Raw genomic sequence first — 17958 nt, 5'->3', positions numbered from 1 at the left:
GGGCCTATGAAAGCGCCGGAGGAGCGGCGAGGCCGGGCAGGGATTGGCGGCGGGGCCGGGCCAATGGGGGCGCGGCGGCGGGGCCTATATAAGGCGGCGGCGGGGCGCGGGGCAGCGCAGTGCTCAGCGTAGCTGGTGGCGGGCGGGGGGCGGTGCGGGCCGGTTCGTTGCAGCGACCCCCTCCGGGCACCGACCGCGCCTCCCCGCCTCCGCCCCGTGGGAAACGCCCCTCAGAAACACCTTTTTTTTGCGCTTTTTTTGTTCGTTTGTTTGTTGCTTTGGTTTTGTTTTTTTAATTTTTCCTCCCGTTTCCCTTCCCAACCCGGCACTTCCGGCTGGTTTCCGGGCCGTTTCCGGGTGACTTGAGCTCCTCTTCCGGTGGCGTTTCAGCCGGGGGGAGGGCGATGCTGGTGGCGGCAGCGGCGGGGCCCGCTCCGGGCGCCTCGGAGCAGCGCGGAGGAGGAGGAGGAGGCCGCTTCAGCGTCCTGTCGTGGGAGCAGGTGCAGCGGCTGGACCAGATCCTGGGCGAGGCCGTGCCCATCCACGGCCGCGGAAACTTCCCCACGCTCTCGGTGCGGCCCCGCACCATCGTCCAGGTGAGGCCCGGGGAGGCGGCGGTGGGCCCCGGGGGGGGGGTTTGGGGGTGGGGGGGTGGGTACGGGCCGCGCTCCGCCGCCTCGTTGGACTCTGCCCCGCTCCCGCGTGGGTCAGGGAGAAAATAAAACTGCTGAGGCGGCGGTAACCGGGGCCGCCGGGCCCTGAGCCAGCCCGGCCGAGCACCCTCTGCTCCCCCCTCCCCGCCCCCCCCGGCTCAGGGCAGAGCGCCCCGCCAGGCCGGGTGCGGGTCCCCCCGGAGGGGCTGAGGATGCTCCGGGGTGTGGGGGGTCACAGCCAGGAGGAGTGCGGAGGGGAGCCGGCCCCCATCGTCCCGGGGGGGCTGGGCGCTCGGTTGGCCGCCCCCTTCCCGGTCCTGGATGTCTCGGGGTGGTGTGGGGGGGGTGCTGCCTGCGCCGGGCTCTGCTCTGCCAGCAGTCTTAGCAGAAATACCTAAAGACCCTCCTGGAAACAGCTTCCTCTAGAAAAATCACGCGCGGTTAAAATTTGTGCTTGATCCCCAAAGTCGCTGCAGCTCGTGCCACGGATCCCGCTTTGCTTCCTCCCAGCCCTGGGATTCTTCTTTTTTTTTTTGAGTCGGTTTGGTGGCCTAAGAGGTTCGAAATGTGGGTGGCCGAGTGGCTTTTTGGAGCTGCTGCCATGAAATGGCTTCGTGCTGGTGGACATGTTGGGCTTGTGCGTTGTGAGAGGCAGTTATTAATTTAAATGCCAGATCAAATGTCAGTGTCCTTTGATTCCTGTCACACTGACTGTATCCTCCAGAGTCTGCCTAAAGACTTCATCTTGTTAAAGAGTTCCTGTTAGTTTAACCATAAAGTAATAACTGTGTTTAATATTAAACTTAACAATGTAGTTCAAATAAGCTGATGCATATTCATGTTTGGGAGGCAACTTCATTCCTCAGTAATGACTCATCAAATGTAAAATCGGGCATGTTAGCTTCTAATTAAAAAGGCTATTCACAAAGCTAAAACCCAACTGGCTTTCACAATAAACTAATCACTAGGATTTCGAAGCCTCAGCTGCTTGAAGTATTTCTACTTAAGCCTAGAAAATGGAAAGGTGACATTTGAAAGACACTTTGCTGTATGAAAGCCTCAGCTGATTTCAAATTCCTCGAGTTCCTGCTGCATCTGTCGGGGGCAGAACTGCTAAACATTGCCTGCTAAAGCTTTAAACTGACCGACAGATGAGAGCTGCTGTCAGGACACTGCCCTTGGGTTGTGCAAGGCCAGCGAAGCTCAGGGCTGGGAAAAGCCCGGCATGGTGCAGCATCAGATGTTCCACCAGTTATTACTGTTTGGTTCCACAAAACTGAAGCCATTCGGTGTCAGAGCTGCTGAAAAGGATGTTGCCACTAGCAACTTCAAACACTAAATAACTGAGGGCTGTAATTCTGACCGACCGCGCTGGCAGACCCTGTATTTAGGGCTGACTAATCTGAAACAAGTAACCTAAAAGGCAGTTATTTATTGCACGCTCTTGTTGTTGTGGGAGGTGGGAAGCGGCAGGTCGGGACGCAGGCAGGGTTTGTTCCCTGCCTGGCTGTCAGAGTCAATTATGTGAACCACACGTAACGTGAGGTGCTGTTTTGGGAAGCAGGTCAGCAGCTGCCTAACCCTCTAAATATCCAACCCCCTGGGGAAAAAAAACCACATACCTGAACCCACAGGCTGCAGCCGGGGAGATGTGCTTCAGGTTGAGACTGGTAGGCTGAAGCCCGCTGTCCTCGGGGGAAGCGGCAAGGCTTGCTGCTCCCTGGTGCTCTGCAGGTTGGAGGAGTGTTGGGTGATTTGGGACAAGACTGATTTGAGCAGTTGGAATTTCCCTTCCCCCCCCCCCCCCCCCCCCCCGCCCTTTCTGAATACATCTTGCATGGGCCGATCTGTAAACCTGGGGAGCTCCAGAAAGCCTGAAGCTCATGGGTCAGAAATGCTGCGGGTCCTGAGCTGCGCCCAGAAGGGGCTTAAGCAGATATTCTTTGGGGCTAGGAAATTAATCTGGAATGAGATCTTCTCCCAGCACTAGTCCTAGCTCTGCATCTAACACTTTTGTGACCTATATCTTGTCTAGCTAAGCCTAATAGCACACAAAACTCTTAACTCCACTAGTAGTGCTGGAGTTGTGCCTCGGGTGAGTGAGTCCAGTGACTGATCAGGTGGCAACAAATGCACACCAGGAACTCCCCTGGGTCAACTGCATGATATTGGTTCTACACGGGGGAATAACCCTGTGTCTCTTCTAGGAGTAAATTCAGTTTTCAAACTACCTGCGTTTGAAAACAACTGCTTTCATGGCTGGGTTGGATGTGCTGGTGGGGACTTCCGATGGTGAATAGCTCGCTGGTTAACTGTTGCCTGCATGTGACTGTCACCATTCAGTTGGCAAACAGCCTGGGAACACTTCTAGCCTGAGCAGCAGCGTCAGGGAGTAATAGGGGAAACACCAGTGGAGAAGCTGCATCATGAGACTTAACAACCTCCGAGTTTAAAAGCGTTCATCAGTTTGCTCCAAGGTATCTCCTGTTTGCATGGGGACCTTGGGCAGCAGAAGTTTGCTGGCGTGGCCTCTTAGCTGGGTCACCGAGAGGTCTGTGACGTGCTGAGGGTTGCGTACCACAGGCCTTCACCTTTCTGTATTGTTTCTTCTAAACAAAACTCAGAGGGGCAGTTTTACAGCTGCTGAGACTCACTGGTGCTGCAGTGCTCTGACATCTCCAGAGCTGTCTGCTCAGGGCTGTGTAAACCAAGCGAAGGTTTGGGCCCCTCTGATAAAGTTTTGAATTTCAGTGGGGCCTCTCAAACTAGGACAGCCTCTCAGGGCTGAGTAGCCCAGTCAAACTGGCTTCTAGGGATATAATTTGTCCATTTGTATCCCAAGCTTTGGCTCTTTCAAGCTCTAGCCTTGCATCTAGCGCCGGGGGAGCAGGCTGGCTAGCTGGGACTCCCAGGACAGTGGATAATTGTTGGAGAGAAACATGAAAGCAGGATGAGAGATGGGAAGAGCTTCTGGTGGAAGATGTGAACTTAATCTTCCTGGGATCTTTGCGCTCAGTTAAACTCAAATTATAAGCTGGTGTCCAGATAGTTTATTTTATGGTCTCAGGGTTATTTCAGCCTCCTGCATGTTAAGTAATCAGGCAAGTGATTCAGCTTCACTCTAAATGAACAAAGCTTTGGAGGTACTGGTGGGTGTGCCAGGACTGAGCAGGCAGCATTAAAATCACCAGAGTAACACCCGTAAGATGAAAGCTGCCTCTTGTGCTTGATAGCATGCCAAGTTCAGCACGAAGCTCTGACACACTGGAAATTGTTAGGATACACTTACTAGTTAGGACATGAACTTGCATACGCCTGGCTGGGGCTTTTGAGCAGTTCTGGCATCTTGATTTGCCTTTAATGAATCTTGACAGGCAAAGGGGATGGCTAAAAGGAGTGAGCCACCCTGATTAAATCAACAGGGACTGCTGCAGACTGTGCTGCCGCCTTGTATTTGGAGTCTTTTTTTTGGATCGGCTGGTCTTAGCTGGCTGGAAGGGCTGGCTGCAACCGTGGGGGGATGAAGGGGGCAGAGAGCACCCTGAAGAATGGGTTCAGATAACCTCTCTGCTTTGGGGGGGGAAGGAAGGGAAGAGCAAGCAGCTGTACTGGAAGCAGAAACATCTGTCTGTGGCAGTAAGAGCCCTCTAATGCAAGGGAATAAGTCAGGGAGAGCCACCCCCGGCTGCTGGCAAGACTCTGGATGCTTTCCAAAGTGACCTATTTCTAATGGATTAGCTTTTTATTTCCCTGGCTTGCACTGGAGCGACCCATATAAGTGCAGGGAGTGAATCCTGCTGCTGTAACCAGACTGCTCCAAGAATGCTTTCTTGCTTCTCACTGACTCTCTTTATGCCTCAGGTTGTCCGTAGTCGCCTGGAGAAGAAAGGAATCGCAGTCCATAATGTAAGGTTGAATGGCTCAGCAGCTAGTCACGTTCTGCATCAAGACAGTGGCTTGGGGTACAAAGACCTAGATCTCATCTTCGGTGTAGATCTGAAGACTGAAGATGTCTTCCAGCTTGTTAAAGATGTGGTCATGGACTGCCTTCTTGACTTCCTCCCAGAAGGTGTCAACAAAGACAAGATCACCCCCATGACTCTAAAGGAGGCGTACGTGCAGAAGCTTGTGAAGGTGTGCAACGAGACCGACCGCTGGAGCCTCATCTCTCTCTCCAACAACAGCGGGAAGAACGTGGAACTGAAATTCGTGGACTCTCTCAGACGGCAGTTCGAGTTCAGCGTGGACTCCTTCCAGATCATCCTGGATTCGCTTCTGCTGTTTGGGGAGTGTTCAGAGAACCCCATGGCTGAAAACTTCCACCCCACGGTCACGGGGGAGAGCATGTACGGGGACTTTGAGGAGGCAATGGACCATCTCCGGAACAGGGTCATCGCCACGAGGAACCCGGAGGAGATCAGAGGTGGGGGGCTTCTGAAATATTGCAACCTCTTGGTGAGGGGGTTTAAGCCCAAATCGGAAGTGGATATGAAGGCACTACAGCGATACATGTGCTCCAGGTTTTTCATAGACTTCTCCGACATCGGTGAGCAGCAGCGGAAGCTGGAGTGCTACCTTCAGAGCCACTTTGTTGGGATGGAGAGCAAAAGATATGACTATTTGATGACCCTCCACAGGGTGGTCAATGAGAGCACAGTCTGCCTCATGGGACACGAAAGGAGGCAGACCCTGAACCTCATTGCCATGCTGGCTGTGAGAGTCCTGGCTGAGCAGAACATCATCCCCACGGTCACAAACGTTACCTGCTACTACCAGCCAGCTCCTTATGTCAGTGAAATAAACTTCAACTACTACGTCACCCACGTGCAGCCCTTCCTGCCTTGCAATCAGTCTTACCCAACGTGGCTTCCCTGTAACTGAGCCAGGACAAACTTCAGGGTCTGTCCTCCAAGGTACTTCCTTGCCTTGGGGAATGGGGAGGTGGGGGGGGAGGGCAAAAAAACAAACAACCAAACAACAAACCTTCCTAGAACTGCAACAAAAGGAAACTTCCTGGACTCTCGCTTGAGTGTCTTGTTCCTGGGGTTGTTGGAACGAGGCCTGTCTGCTGTACACTGTGATGGGAAGTGCAGTGTTATGGAAACTAGATGACTTGGACGTTTACAGGAAGACTCGATCGCTTACTGAATTCTGGAGGCAATGGGGGAGGGCGGGGGTGTGTGAGGGGAGATTGTAGAATTACACTAAGGTAGAGCTGCACTGCCCTGAAATGGATCTGAATTGTGTTTTTTAGTGCGGGAGGTGTTATGGGTGTGCAGACTTGTGGTTTCTGAAGATAGAAGCCAGAGTGGCTAATTCCTCTGAAGGACCAAAGAATCCTGTTTAAGTGCCTGTAACAATATAAACACAACTGTACTGTAAACCTTATTTTTTTTGCAGGGGCTGACATCCTAAGAGCTTGAGTGAGGATGTCTGAAGAGGAAGATGTTTCTGTTTGGGGTGGGGAGGGTCGTAAGATCATTTCTAGTAACCTCGCTGAAGCAAGAATGGGATTGCAGGTTACATGTCGCTGAGGTGTTTTGGCATGGCTTTGCTGCCTGTGAAGGACCAGCTGTAGCAAATGGCTGTCAAAGTGGAGGTGCATAAACAGGGGTGGGCTTTGACTGACTACGTGTAAATGCCTAAAACTGGGGACACTGGGGTGGGGGGGAGTGCATGGTGGAAAATGCTGTGCAGAGCTTTCTGGAGAAAAGGCAGCAGGGACCTACAGAAGAATTTATTCAAGCTCCCAAGTCTGCAGTGCCAAAATGTAATCATGTACATAAACGATGAGGCAGAAGATCTGTCCAGGAGCCTGCCCCAGGCTACTGTACCTAATCGTGTATTTTCTAGGGGAATTTGAAATGCTGCTTTTTTTTTTGGCATGCAGTGTGGTTTTAATGCACAAAGCCAGAGGCCAGCTGGGTTATCTGGGAAGATGAGACTTGTCCTTTGAAGCACAAACCAACTAGTTCATTAGTCAGTCATCTCCGGCTGTTGCTGTGATGGGGGCTGGAGCCTGTGTCCTCCTAGGAGATAGGCAGACCTCTTCCAGCCTCTGGCCTCCTACGGCTGGAGATCTTCCCTCTGCCCTTGGGCAGGTCCTATCTTCAAAAGCAGCCTGTGTCCAGCGATGTGATTCCACATGTGAGCCACTGATAGCATTTGAAATTCATTCTCTAGCTAGAAATGGAGCTTGGGGGTTGGGAGGTTGTGCAAAAGTCAGTTGGCCTTAGGAAAAAAAAAAAAGTATGTCTTCTCTAAACAAACCCTCTTGTGTCTTGAGGATTTGGCGCTCTTAGTCAAATGTGGCTTTGAAGTTGTTGGGTGTCTAGAGCACAAACAGTCTTTCACTGTGGTGCCTGGATTGCCATGCCCGTTCTCGTGAAACATCATCTCAGACTTAACTATGCACGGAGGGAGAGGTGGGCGAGCCAGCAGGCACTCCCTGGAGATGCTGCTCTGGGAACACTGTGACTTCATGGTGCTTCCTCCGAGGCTGACATACTTGAGTATCTTTAACTTGTTTTTTTTTTTTTGTTTTTTTGTGACAAAACTGTAATAGCTGGGCAGATTGAATGCGCTAATAAAGACTAGATCCTTGGAATGTGTATAGCCAGATTGCTACCTTTTTTGGGGTAGGGGTGATGTGGAGTGGGTGTAAGGGGTGGGGGGGAGTGATCTGGGGGCTCTTGCACTTAACATGAACTAACCAATTGGAAATTGGTCCAGCTTTGCTTCCCATCCAGTCAGAGCTGAAGAAGTGTCACTAACGCTGTAGTTATTACAGGTTTAACTGCCTTCCTGTAGAACAGCTTTGCCTTCACGGTCAAGGCTGGTGTGTAGACTCTGCCACAGCCCGGTAACTCCCTGGTGCCCAGAGCCTAATCCCTGTGGTGGGAGCTTGAGATTTTCCAGTGCAAGGTAAAACTGGTTTAAGGGCTGCTTTTGAGATCCTAAGTGTGTCACCTTCATGGCTTCAAGGAAATATTTTTTCTTGCATTTTAAACTTCAGATGAACATAGATGACATGTAGCATGCTTTTTTTTTTACAGGCTGCTTACCCTCTACCCACAGACACATAGACGCACTAAACTGAGATTCCCTCCTTCCCTTTAAGGTGTCAAAAAGATTCCCTACAGCCAACAGCTCGACAGGGCAACTTACGTTGAGATTGCACTTTTGATTTACGGAGTGTGTGTGGTGGGACTCTTGTGAATGGGTTGAATCTGAATTTTTCTAGACCTTGCAGTGATACTGTGCTGCCTCCTGTGAGGGGGCAATTGGAAGATTCCAGTAGCTTGAATGGCACTTGATTTTGTTTTAAATGTCTTTTTTTCCTACACCTGTATCACTTGTCATGCAATGGGCTTGACATAGACTCACTAGATTCTTTAGAATCTGTTACAAATAAATACAGTGTATTCAAATTTGTTGGGTTTTTTTGTTTGCTTATCCATCCGGGTAGTGTGGTGTTGAGAAGGTTGACCCTACCCCCATCAAGAACCAGGCTCTGAACCAGCTGGTTGCCTCGAGAGGAGTGAGCCAAGATCCTGGGTCTGGACCTGGCCCAGTGCTACTTGTACGTCAGGCTGCTCCGTCCCTCAAACCGAAGCAGCTACGCAGCCTGGGGAGCGTGTAGCTGTTGGCAGGTCACTCCTGCGGCCAAGGGAGGCTTCTATTTATAACACTCTTCAGTGTTGTGCATCTTCCTTTTTTTCTGGTGCTCCTCAAGTTGCTGCTGGGGGAGGGTGGCCCGATGTGGAGCCTGCTGGGTGTCGGTGGTGATCTGAGGTCGCTGTTGGTGGGGGCGGTACTGGGAGACTCTTGCTGCTGCTGCTGGCTTTCCATGACTTTGTTCTCTGCTGCTGATGGTCATGAACAGCAAAAGGCTGCTTGAGTAATTCAGACTTGCTTGTTTTGTGTAGCTGACCCACCTGCAAAGTGGTTCCTCTTAGAAAGTGGAGGGTGAGGGGCTCTGAAAGGTTTATCTCCCCAAAAAAAGCTTGGATCTGCTGATGTTCAGGCCAGATTCCCGTGTGGTGGCTGGAAGCTGGCTGCCTGTAGCTGGGTGCAAGCTCCTCCAGCTCTGGCTGCCCTCCAGTCTAAGATGAAGTTTCACTTCCCCTTGTCAACCTACAGGCAGTTCTGGTTCCACTGCAATGATCGAGCTGATGACGTGCCAGTCCCTCTTTGGGACAAACTTGCTGGCTCTGCATCTCCAAATTTTTTACAGTCTGGGGCCAAGCTTCCTTCTAACAACAGGTCTGGGTTGTTCTTGCTGGGCTGGCAGGGTGTAAGAGCGTGTCCCTGTCGCCTGCTCGAGTAGGACTCTGCTCTTGCAGAGCTGATTTCTCTTGAAACCCGTTGCCAGCGAGATGGGATGTTTGCCTCTTGCTGGCGCACAACCCAGCACAAAGCTCCTGCCTTCCCCGAGCGTGTCTCATGTATGGGAGTGACTCTAAAATATCTGCTTAGTTTGTCAGCTGTCTCCTCAGTGCCAGTGGTCGGTCCTGCCGATGGCTGTTGATGCTCTGGTGAATAAGCTGCCTCTGGATTTGTGACCCTGAGCAGAGCAGCAAAAGCCCTGACAGTCGGCTTGTCATTGTTGGAGCGGATCAGACTATACAAAGGGATGTTCGTGGAAAGTACTAGTTGTGATCAGAAAGGAGCTATCAATGTTTACAACCGAGATTTGGATCCCTCTTTTGTTAATTGTCAAATAAAAAAACAAACATATATTTTTCTCACAGCCTGTAGTCTGTCATTATTTTTCTCTTTGAACAGAGAGTGATGGACAAGTCAGGATGTGCCCGAGTATCTGCTGGATGAGATTCGGTCTCTAGCGATGGGTGTGTTGGTGTGTGCTGGGTGCCTGAGTGTGTTTCTCTTGGCCTTGGCTCTGGAGGTTTGCTCCGAGGAAGGACGTGTGTTGGGGTGCCTGTGGCTCTGCCCCAGCAATTCCCTATATTTAGGCCACTGGTTTTATGCCTGTGGCAGACTGGTCTGGGTTATGCTGGCAGTGCCCAGCTCAGACAACTAGTCAGGAGTGGAGAAGCCCACACCACAGCCGGCGTGTGAGCACGGCAGTACGGCACGAGCCCTGCAGCACTTCTGCAGAGGGCCCCCGGGTGATCGATGCCTTGAGATGCGTCCAAAAATATTCAGTGTTGTATCAGCCAGATCGTTTCCAGGGCTTGTGGTGCAGGGTTTACATCTGCAGACCTGCCCACAGCAGCTTTTCTCCTGGAAGGACACCTGGCCGAGCTCCAAAATCACTGAAACCGGAGGAATTTGTCTTGAATCTCCAGAATGCAAGAAGCATCTTGCTCCAACCTTCCTGCTTTCAGCTGTCCTTAATCTGTCAGCTCAATGCCGAGGGTGGCACCGTCTATACGCAGGCGGGTAGCTAGACCCAGCATGGCATCCAAATTGATTCTCAGTTGCTTTAATTAGCCTCTCTCTTGTAGTACGCCAGCGTTTCTACCCGGTTTCCCTCCTCCTCGGTAGCCGCTCGGGCAGCGCGGGTGTTAACTCTGCTATTTGAGATCATGCAGAATGAGAGAACAGTCTGTCTGTGCGGCTCCTCTTTCCATTTATAGCTGTGTTTAGGCGATCCAGCACACGGACCCTTGTGCTCTGACGCCTGGTGCCAAGCACGGGACAAATGCTTCATTGATATGTACATACCGGGAGGGCAGTTTGCTCCCGGCGGGCCGTGGCAGCGGGGTTGGGACGGAGCTGAGCTGCCGGAGGATGGCACAAACTCGGTCGCCTTTGCTGCGGTCCTGAGCCCCGGGGAAGAAGCTGAGCCTTGCGGGGGTGAAGGCTGAGAGTGAGAAAACAGGCGGCGTGCAACTTGTGCCCTGTCATTGAACCCTCCTATCTTATCTCCTGGCCCTGGTTGCTGGCCGCTGGAGGTTCTGGTCCAGGCTTTTGTATTACAAATAGGATTTCAGCTTATGTTGGAGCTGCTGTGGAGGTGGAGGAGTGTTTAAAAGGCTTTTTTTTTTTTTCCGTTCTGTGCGTGGGGTATTTGCGGTGATCAGCTCCAAATGCAGTTTGCTGCAGACCTTTCCGCTAGCGGCAGTGGGAAGCTCCGTGAAACCCCTGGGTCAACCACTTTCCCCCACCTCTGACTTCTTGCATCCAGCCTCGAATCAGAAGCTCAGGTGTCCCCTCCTGAGCCATCACAAGAAGAGATCAGCCTGTGCAGAACCTCTCGCTTGCTCCGCAGCGATCCAGCTCCCCTCAAAAAACCCACGTGCTTCGGCAAAAGTTAATGCCAGCTTGCCAGGTGCCAGCTCTTGCCTGCTTCTTCTCTTCTAGCAGCCCCTGCTTGGGTGGAGCGAGCCACGACGTCGGCCGTAGCCGGTGAGAGCCCCACGTGTGCCAGAAGCTGCGGTCGCGTTGCTGCTCCCTCATCTGGGTGGATCCCGGTGCCCAGCCACCCATTTCAGCTTGTAGAAACTTGATGGCTCTGACAAATTTGATTGAAATCATCTGCTGGCATCCCAAGTTATTAAGGGGAATGACTGACAGCCATCTCAAAGTCATGTTTGCTTAGAAAAGGAGGGAAAAAAGGTCAATCTGCAGCCTCGAGCTGTTGCACAACTGAGCTGTGAGATGGGCCAGGGATGGGGTGTCCTTGCACCCCCCTACCCCAACCTGCTGCACATCCCTTCAGCGATGCCAAGGGGAAATAATGGCATTTCCAGGAGAGAAGAGGACTTGTAGGTGGGACCGTGGGTTTGGAGCCAGGCATTAGGCTGGAGCGGTGCCAGGGGAGGCGCAGGGCGATGTGTAATGTGTTATCTCTCTCCCCGTACAAGCGAGGACATGCATTTTCACTCTTAAGAGCTCACATGGTTCTTCCAGCGTGTGGTAGCTGTTCCCACCTCTCCTCCCTGGCCAGGAGGTTTCTCTTCAATGACGGATGGAGACGTCTCTCTTCGGGGTAGCTCTGCGCGGGGCCAGCCCCGACAGCACCGGGGTGGTTGATCGTTGCCCTCTCCCGCCACTACGGCATATTTACCCTGCTTATCTCGCCACTATCAAACCCCAGTTTCAGCAAGAGCAGTGTCACCCTGCCTTCAAAGGAAAAGCCACCAAGCAGCGCGTTCCCCGGGGTGTTTGTGTGGCCTACATTTTTGCCTTGTAATCCAAGGAGGGGCTGGATGCACGACACCCCTCCAGCCCTCCTCCCTTCCCCCCCTCCCCGTAGCCACCGGGGCGGCGTGGCTGGAACAGCTGATTACTTTAAGCATCCCTCTACTAATATGCAATTACAGGTCGCTTGGGCTTGAAATCCTGGTTAAATCCGCATGTCCACAGCGTGACTCACCTAACTACTGCTCCCCTAATGAATCCTGGATGCATTCCTTAAAGACTGGACATAATGTTAACATGCCACTTACTAACCACCCTTTTCAAATATCACCAGTGTAACGAGTTTAGCCAGTTTCTTCCCCTGCTCCTCCTCCCCTTCAGCCCTGGACAGTCCCTGAATACTCCCATCGCAAAGGCTGAACATCCAGGGTGTAATCCCCCATCCAGGAGGGGTTTTCTCGCCGCTGCAGCGGGGCTCAGGAGGAATCGGTCCCCAAAAGGATGATCGTCTGCCCAGGGGTGTTTTAGTTGAGATCACGAGCAGCGCTGCTGTCCTGGGAAGGCTTAAAAAAAAAAAAAGCCCCTAATTGTGGATGGTGGGAAGGCAGGAGGGACGCAGCCCTTCCCTATGGTGACAACCACCTGCGAGGGACTGCGGAGCGCGTGTGTCCTTCTCTGCAGCGCCGAGCTTGCTCCTACCACAAGCAGCTCGGCGGTTTTGTAACGTGCCCTCCTGAAAGCCGGCGGCCTTGGAACCCAACCTGCTCATTTGGGGCTGGATGCTGCTCTTCTGGCTCGTGCTCGGCGGGTGCTGCCGGGCTGCCTGTGACGGAGGGCGCAGAGCGACGTGAGTAAGTGCATCCTCACCACCACCCCACGTCACGGGTGACCTAACCCTGGGAGGGACCAGGTACCCTCCACCTCCCATTAACGCCCAGGGAATTGGAGACGGTCGGCATTGCTAATAGCAATAATTGCCCGGTGGTTATTTAGTTGATGACTTGTTTTATCCAGGCAGGCTGCGTTACGTCCAACCTCAACCCATCCACCCCGAGGCCATCCCGGGCTGTGCAGGTGAGCGAGGAGGGACCGCCGGGACAAGCTCTGTTTTCCAGCCAGCTCCCAACTGGATGAACGTGGTTTATCCGGTGCCAAAACCAAGTTCCGTCTCTCGGCCATCCAGTTTCTTATCTCCAAGCAGCTCTTTCTTCACTCCTTTGGATAGGGAGAATAAAAGAGGTGTTCAGGGCTCTTGTGGAAGATCACGGGAGTTGCAATGGGAAAAAACACATCTGACTCCATGAGTGCCCCTCTCGCTGCTGCCCCACTACCCCGCCCCAATGATAGGGACGGCGTCTTTTTGGCCGGAGTAAAGGAAATTTCCCCCCTTGCAGGGCAGGGACCCCTCCAAGAAACTGGGATACATCCAGCTCCTGGGGCTTGCCGCTCTTCCCCATGGCACAGATGTCCCCTGGCAGCTCCCCACAGCCCCAGGTAAGTGCAAAACCTACCAGCAGCCGGGAACAGCAGGAGAGGTGACGGCAAACACTGCTGGCTCGAGCGTGCTGGGCTGGAGGGTCCATCTCCATCTCCCCCGGGGCACTTGGTGGGTTTTAGCCGATGCCAAGACACCCTTTGGCAGGTAAGGGTGCTGCAGGGTGTTTGGGTGCTGGGACCTGTGTTGGCGGGCAGGCGGGGAGCTGCTCCGCTCGCCGGTTCATGGCTCAGCGAAGGCGCCGGGCTCCTCAGCCGTCGCGTGGGAGCGAGGGAGGCTCATCCCACAGCAGTTGTCACTCGCCTAAACCTTCGAAAGCTGGGATTACTGGCGTTATCCTATAATTGAGGAAATCCACCCTCTCATTAGCCCCATCGGTGCCTGCTGCCTCCTTCCCTTTCCCCCTTTTTCTTCTCAGGGGGGTGCCCATCACTCCCCCCATCCGCTGAACCTCAACGAAGGCACCACCAGCCCCACGTGGGGCTGATGAGCCCGGGAAGCTGCTGGGGTTGCCACAGGGCTTCCCCCAGCCACCAGGCTCGTGCCACCAAGGGCTGTGGGATCAAAGGTGTTGGGTTGGGTTTTTTTTTTTTTTCTCTCTGCTCTTACTGCAGGCCGGCAGCCGCCTGCGTTTGCCTCCGGGCTGCTTTGGGGTAAAGCTTAATCGTCTGCACAAGGTTTTCTCCTTGGTGGAGCTGCCAGCAGGAGCCTGCTCCTCCCGAAAGGAGCGTGGTCGCTGCCGAGCCCGTCCCTTGGCATGCCAGCTCCTGCATCCCGTGCCGGGACGTCCCTCGGTGAGCAGAGAGTGGACTCTGCTCCGGCATCGGCTGCCCCAGGCTCTGACTCGGCTCCAAGTCCAGCTTCACCGGTGAGTTCCAGATGTGACACATCTGCCTGTGAGGAAATCTCCTGGAATTCTGACCCTCCTCCTGCCTGTCTTATGGCAAGGCAAAAAGCCCTGCCAGCCCCAAACTCTGCCAGCCCATGGTTTCTCACCAGGCGTGGGGTGGTGGTGGTGAACGTGCCCCCCCTGCCCTGGGAGGACACATGGGAACCAGCACCACCGACCAGTCCTGCCTCACTAAATCGACTCTTTGCAAGGTGGGGGCTTCTGGGGGGCTGCCTCTTGCCCAGACCCGTAGCTCCCTTCGCCCTGAGCTGGGCTGGGGGCACCACCAAGCCCTGTTGCTCTGCCCCACAGCTCAGGCCCACACCGTGGCCTGTCCCAGCTCCCACCATGCTCTGCACCATGGGACACATGAACCTCACCGTGCAGGGCTGCTCCCCGTGCCGGCCGCCTGGCCAGGTTGGCTCCATCAGTGTCCCTGTGGAAGAGGAGGATGCTGAGACACCCAAGGAGCTCAGGCAGCATGAAATCCCACCAGTGTCCCCTGCCTGCCCTGCTGCCTGCATGGAATCAGCACCAGCCCATGCCACTGGCTGCTGGGTGAGTATGAATTTGTGTTTAGTTTTGGGCCCCTCACTCCAAAAAGGCCATTGAATGACTCGAGCGTGTCCAGAGAAGGGCAACGGAGCTGGTGCAGGGTCTGGAGCACAGGTCTGATGGGGAGCGGCTGAGGGAACTGGGGGGGTTTAGTCTGGAGAAGAGGAGGCTGAGGGGAGACCTCATGGCCCTCTGCAACTCCCTGAAAGGAGGGTGCAGAGAGGGGGGATGAGTCTCTTGAGCCAAGGAACCAGCGCCAGGACAAGAGGGAATGGCCTCAAGCTGCGCCAGGGCAGGGTCAGACTGGCTCTTAGGAAGGATTTCTTTGCAGAAGGGGTTGTTGGGCATTGGAATGGGCTGCCCAGGGCAGGGGGGGAGTCCCCATCCCTGGAGGGGTTGAAGAGTCGGGTTGACCCAGCGCTGAGGGATCTGGTGGAGTTGGGAACGGTCAGGGTGAGGTTCATGGTTGGACTGGAGGAGCTTTAAGGGCTTTCCAACCCAGATGATTCTGAGATTCTGTGAATTAGAGCTCAACAGCTGCTCTGGTGTGTCTCAGTGGATTAACGGGGTGAAAGGAGGTGTTGCAATGTAGCCCTGCCAGTGCAGAGATTGCTCAGGGGAACATTGGGCTGGAGGAGACCTGGGTACAGGGTGCACCTGGAGCTCTTCCAACGCAGAGCAGAGCCTGACCCTCCTACATCTTGGCCAGGTGGCTAGGAGCCGGTCCAGCTCGATAAGCCGTGCGCAGCTGGGCTAGGCCAGTGCTCTCAGGGCCATTTCCAGGGAGGACATGGCTGTGGGACAAGGTGATGGGGAGACCAGTGTGGTGGTTTCCCATGGCATGGGGAGGGGACGCTCACCAGGGTCTCCCCCAACGTGGCTGTGCCCTCAGCCGGGCTTTCCTGGGCTTCTGCACAGGCGTGTAAATACCCCGGGCAGATCCGTTGGGAAGGATGAAGAGTTCTGATTAGGCAGGAGCAGCTGTCTGAGCTCTGGATAATTATTTCAAGCTGCAATATTGATGGAGAAGTCATTTAACAAGCGGGAACTCACCCAGGGCTGCCCTGAGCTGTGGCTCCAGGTCACGCTGGAGTGTTTGAAATGTCGGGGCCGGTTCAGCCAGCCACGCTTCCTGGCGTAAAGGGGTGCCAGGAGGTGCCATACGACAGAGCCTAAATGCCAGCGCAAAGTGTTGGGCGTTGGGAAGAGACACGGAGCCCGGCTGAGCCCGGCGCACCCTCAGGACCACACACCCCCAGCACCCACCAGCACCCCTGGCTCCATCCGGACAGAGGTGAGGCCCATACCTCGTCCTCCCGTGCCTGAGGCTTGCGTTGTCCCGGTGGGAATTGCCTTTTCAGCCACATCAACAGGGCTGGAGGGGCTGGGGGACGTGCGTGCCACCAGCCTGCTGTCACAGCCAGGGCAGGACCAGGGCCACCCATGCGAGCGGGACAGCCCGGAGCAGGGTGCCGGCGGTGGGTGGGGGTGTCGGGGGAACATCACCCTCCCGAACTGGATGGGGCAGCTTTGGGAGTCCCCACGCCGTGTGTCACACCCAGGGAAGACCTTTTAATTGTCCCCTTGCAGGACATGGGCTGGAAAAAAGGAGACGATGAGGCACTCAGTGCTTTGTGATACTCATCTGCCCAACGTGCTGGAGAGGTCGGATCCTGCCTCGCGGGTACCGGTCACCCTGCTACCAGCATCAGCTCCGTCCCACAAAGCACAATGGGATGAGGTGAGCCCAGAAAATCCCCTTCCCATCTCTCTGAGCCCAAGCCCAGCAATGCAGCATCTTCTGCACTACCAGCACAGGACCAAAACATCCCAAAAGCTGCAGCGGGGCTGGATTATTTGCTTTCGGTGGGACTATTTGAATTTGTCTCCAGCAACTCTGTGGCTCAGGCAGCCCCGGACAGAGCAGAGCGAAATCGCAGGTAATAAATTCCCTTCATCGTGCCCTGTTTGTCAGGTATTTCAAGATTACAGCAACCTTTGTGTCCTGGCCGCTTTCTCCCAGCATGGGCTCTGTGCACAGTACGGGAGATTACAGCCATTTAGTGTATTTACATACATAACTTTGGGGTTATCAGAAGAGCCGAGGAGAGGCAGATAGCAACATTAAAATAGCTTTGGGTTATAATGCAATTATAAGGCTGAATTGACAGGTTCCTAAAGCACATAAGCCGCAGCGAGTATGAATATTGCGCTCTTTGCTTCGCTTGGGATGGGCCAACAGTGCAGCTGTGCGAAGCCAGATGAGGCTTTTACCTTTTTAATAGTTTTTTGGGGCATATTACTGCCTGCTTTGACAAGCCAGGGTGGTAGGAGGAAAACAATGTGGCTGTTTCCCCCTCTAGATGGGTCGCTGTGCTTCCCGGGCTCAGCTGGACCCACGGGCACCACAGGCTCCGAGGTTTTCTCCCCAAAGCCCTCAGCAGCTCTTCTCTGGTGGAAACACAGCTTCACCTTGGCCAAAATTTTGGCAACAAGTGGAGATTTGGGCTAAAATCCTGGGCGGAAAGTGAAAACGGATGATGGGGGCTTGGAGGGTTGTGACCCTGGGAGCCCATGGTGCAGTTTGGGCTTAAATTTAGGATGTTTCCAGGCTTTGAGCTGATGAGAACGTCTGTGGTTCATCTGCCAGACTTCAAACTTTTATTCTCAGATATAGGAAGGACTTAAAAGCTTTTAGAAAGGAGGGGAGTGGGGAAAATACAACCCTATGATCCAATACAGAGGGGCTTTGAAAGGACAGGGAGGGCTTTCCAGGGTTCTCACCACAGCAAGCAGCGTCCCGGCAGCCTTGCCGGCAACTCCCCAGCTCGAAGAAAATGGCAGGGACCCGATCCAAAACCCTCGCCAGGAATTTTTCCATGTGCTGGGCTGTAGATCAAACCTCGGGTGACCTGCAGGGCTGACAAAGGGAGAATGGTCTCTTGGGGTTTGTTTAATGTCCCTAGGGCTGGGAAGGGACGTTCCCGGCCTCTGACTTCCCTTTGTTCCCAGGTTGGGCATTGTAGCGCGGAGCCCCAGCTGCGGGTGTGCTGCCCCGGGCTTTCTGCTTAGTCCTTGGTCGGCTGGATTAAAGCCTTTGGGTCTTGGTGCTCACAAGGTTTTCAGTGGGTTTTAGGACTATGCCCGTGGTGGGGAGTCTGTTCTCTGGGGTTTTACAGAGGAAGGGGTGAGGCTGGAATGCCAACATCTCCCTGTGGTGGGAGGGAGCAGAGGGAAGAGGACCATTCCCAGGAAAA

The 17958-nt window shown here is 54.1% G+C and overlaps 2 protein-coding genes across 4 annotated transcripts; both read left to right on the top strand.

Annotated features, from left to right (window-relative positions):
* The first annotated feature begins 128 nt into the window (after window positions 1-128).
* On the top strand, window positions 129-8083 carry TENT5B (terminal nucleotidyltransferase 5B). 3 transcript variants are annotated; one of them, XR_012626441.1, is made up of 3 exons: window positions 129-596; window positions 4515-7577; window positions 7709-8083. XR_012626441.1 is itself a non-coding variant. In XM_074850737.1 (3 exons), the coding sequence occupies exons 1-2, from the start codon at window positions 405-407 to the stop codon at window positions 5532-5534; spliced, it is 1212 nt and encodes a 403-aa protein (XP_074706838.1). In that variant the 5' UTR covers window positions 129-404; the 3' UTR covers window positions 5535-5566; window positions 6054-8083. The 3 variants fall into 3 exon arrangements, 2 of the variants coding, with proteins under 2 accessions (XP_074706838.1, XP_074706837.1); XM_074850737.1 differs by having other exon boundaries at window positions 4515-5566; window positions 6054-8083; XM_074850736.1 differs by having other exon boundaries at window positions 4515-8083.
* Window positions 8084-10391: 2308 nt separating this feature from the next.
* Window positions 10392-16645, top strand: LOC141934994 (uncharacterized). Its single transcript, XM_074850867.1, has 5 exons — window positions 10392-13256; window positions 13872-14125; window positions 14534-14704; window positions 16292-16442; window positions 16520-16645. The coding sequence occupies exons 1-5, from the start codon at window positions 13218-13220 to the stop codon at window positions 16643-16645; spliced, it is 741 nt and encodes a 246-aa protein (XP_074706968.1). The 5' UTR covers window positions 10392-13217.
* Window positions 16646-17958: the final 1313 nt, after the last annotated feature.

This window comes from Strix aluco, chromosome 26 (genome assembly GCF_031877795.1).
Source record: "Strix aluco isolate bStrAlu1 chromosome 26, bStrAlu1.hap1, whole genome shotgun sequence".
Classification (NCBI taxonomy): Eukaryota; Metazoa; Chordata; class Aves; order Strigiformes; family Strigidae; genus Strix; species Strix aluco.
This window is presented reverse-complemented; position numbering and strand designations above follow the sequence as displayed.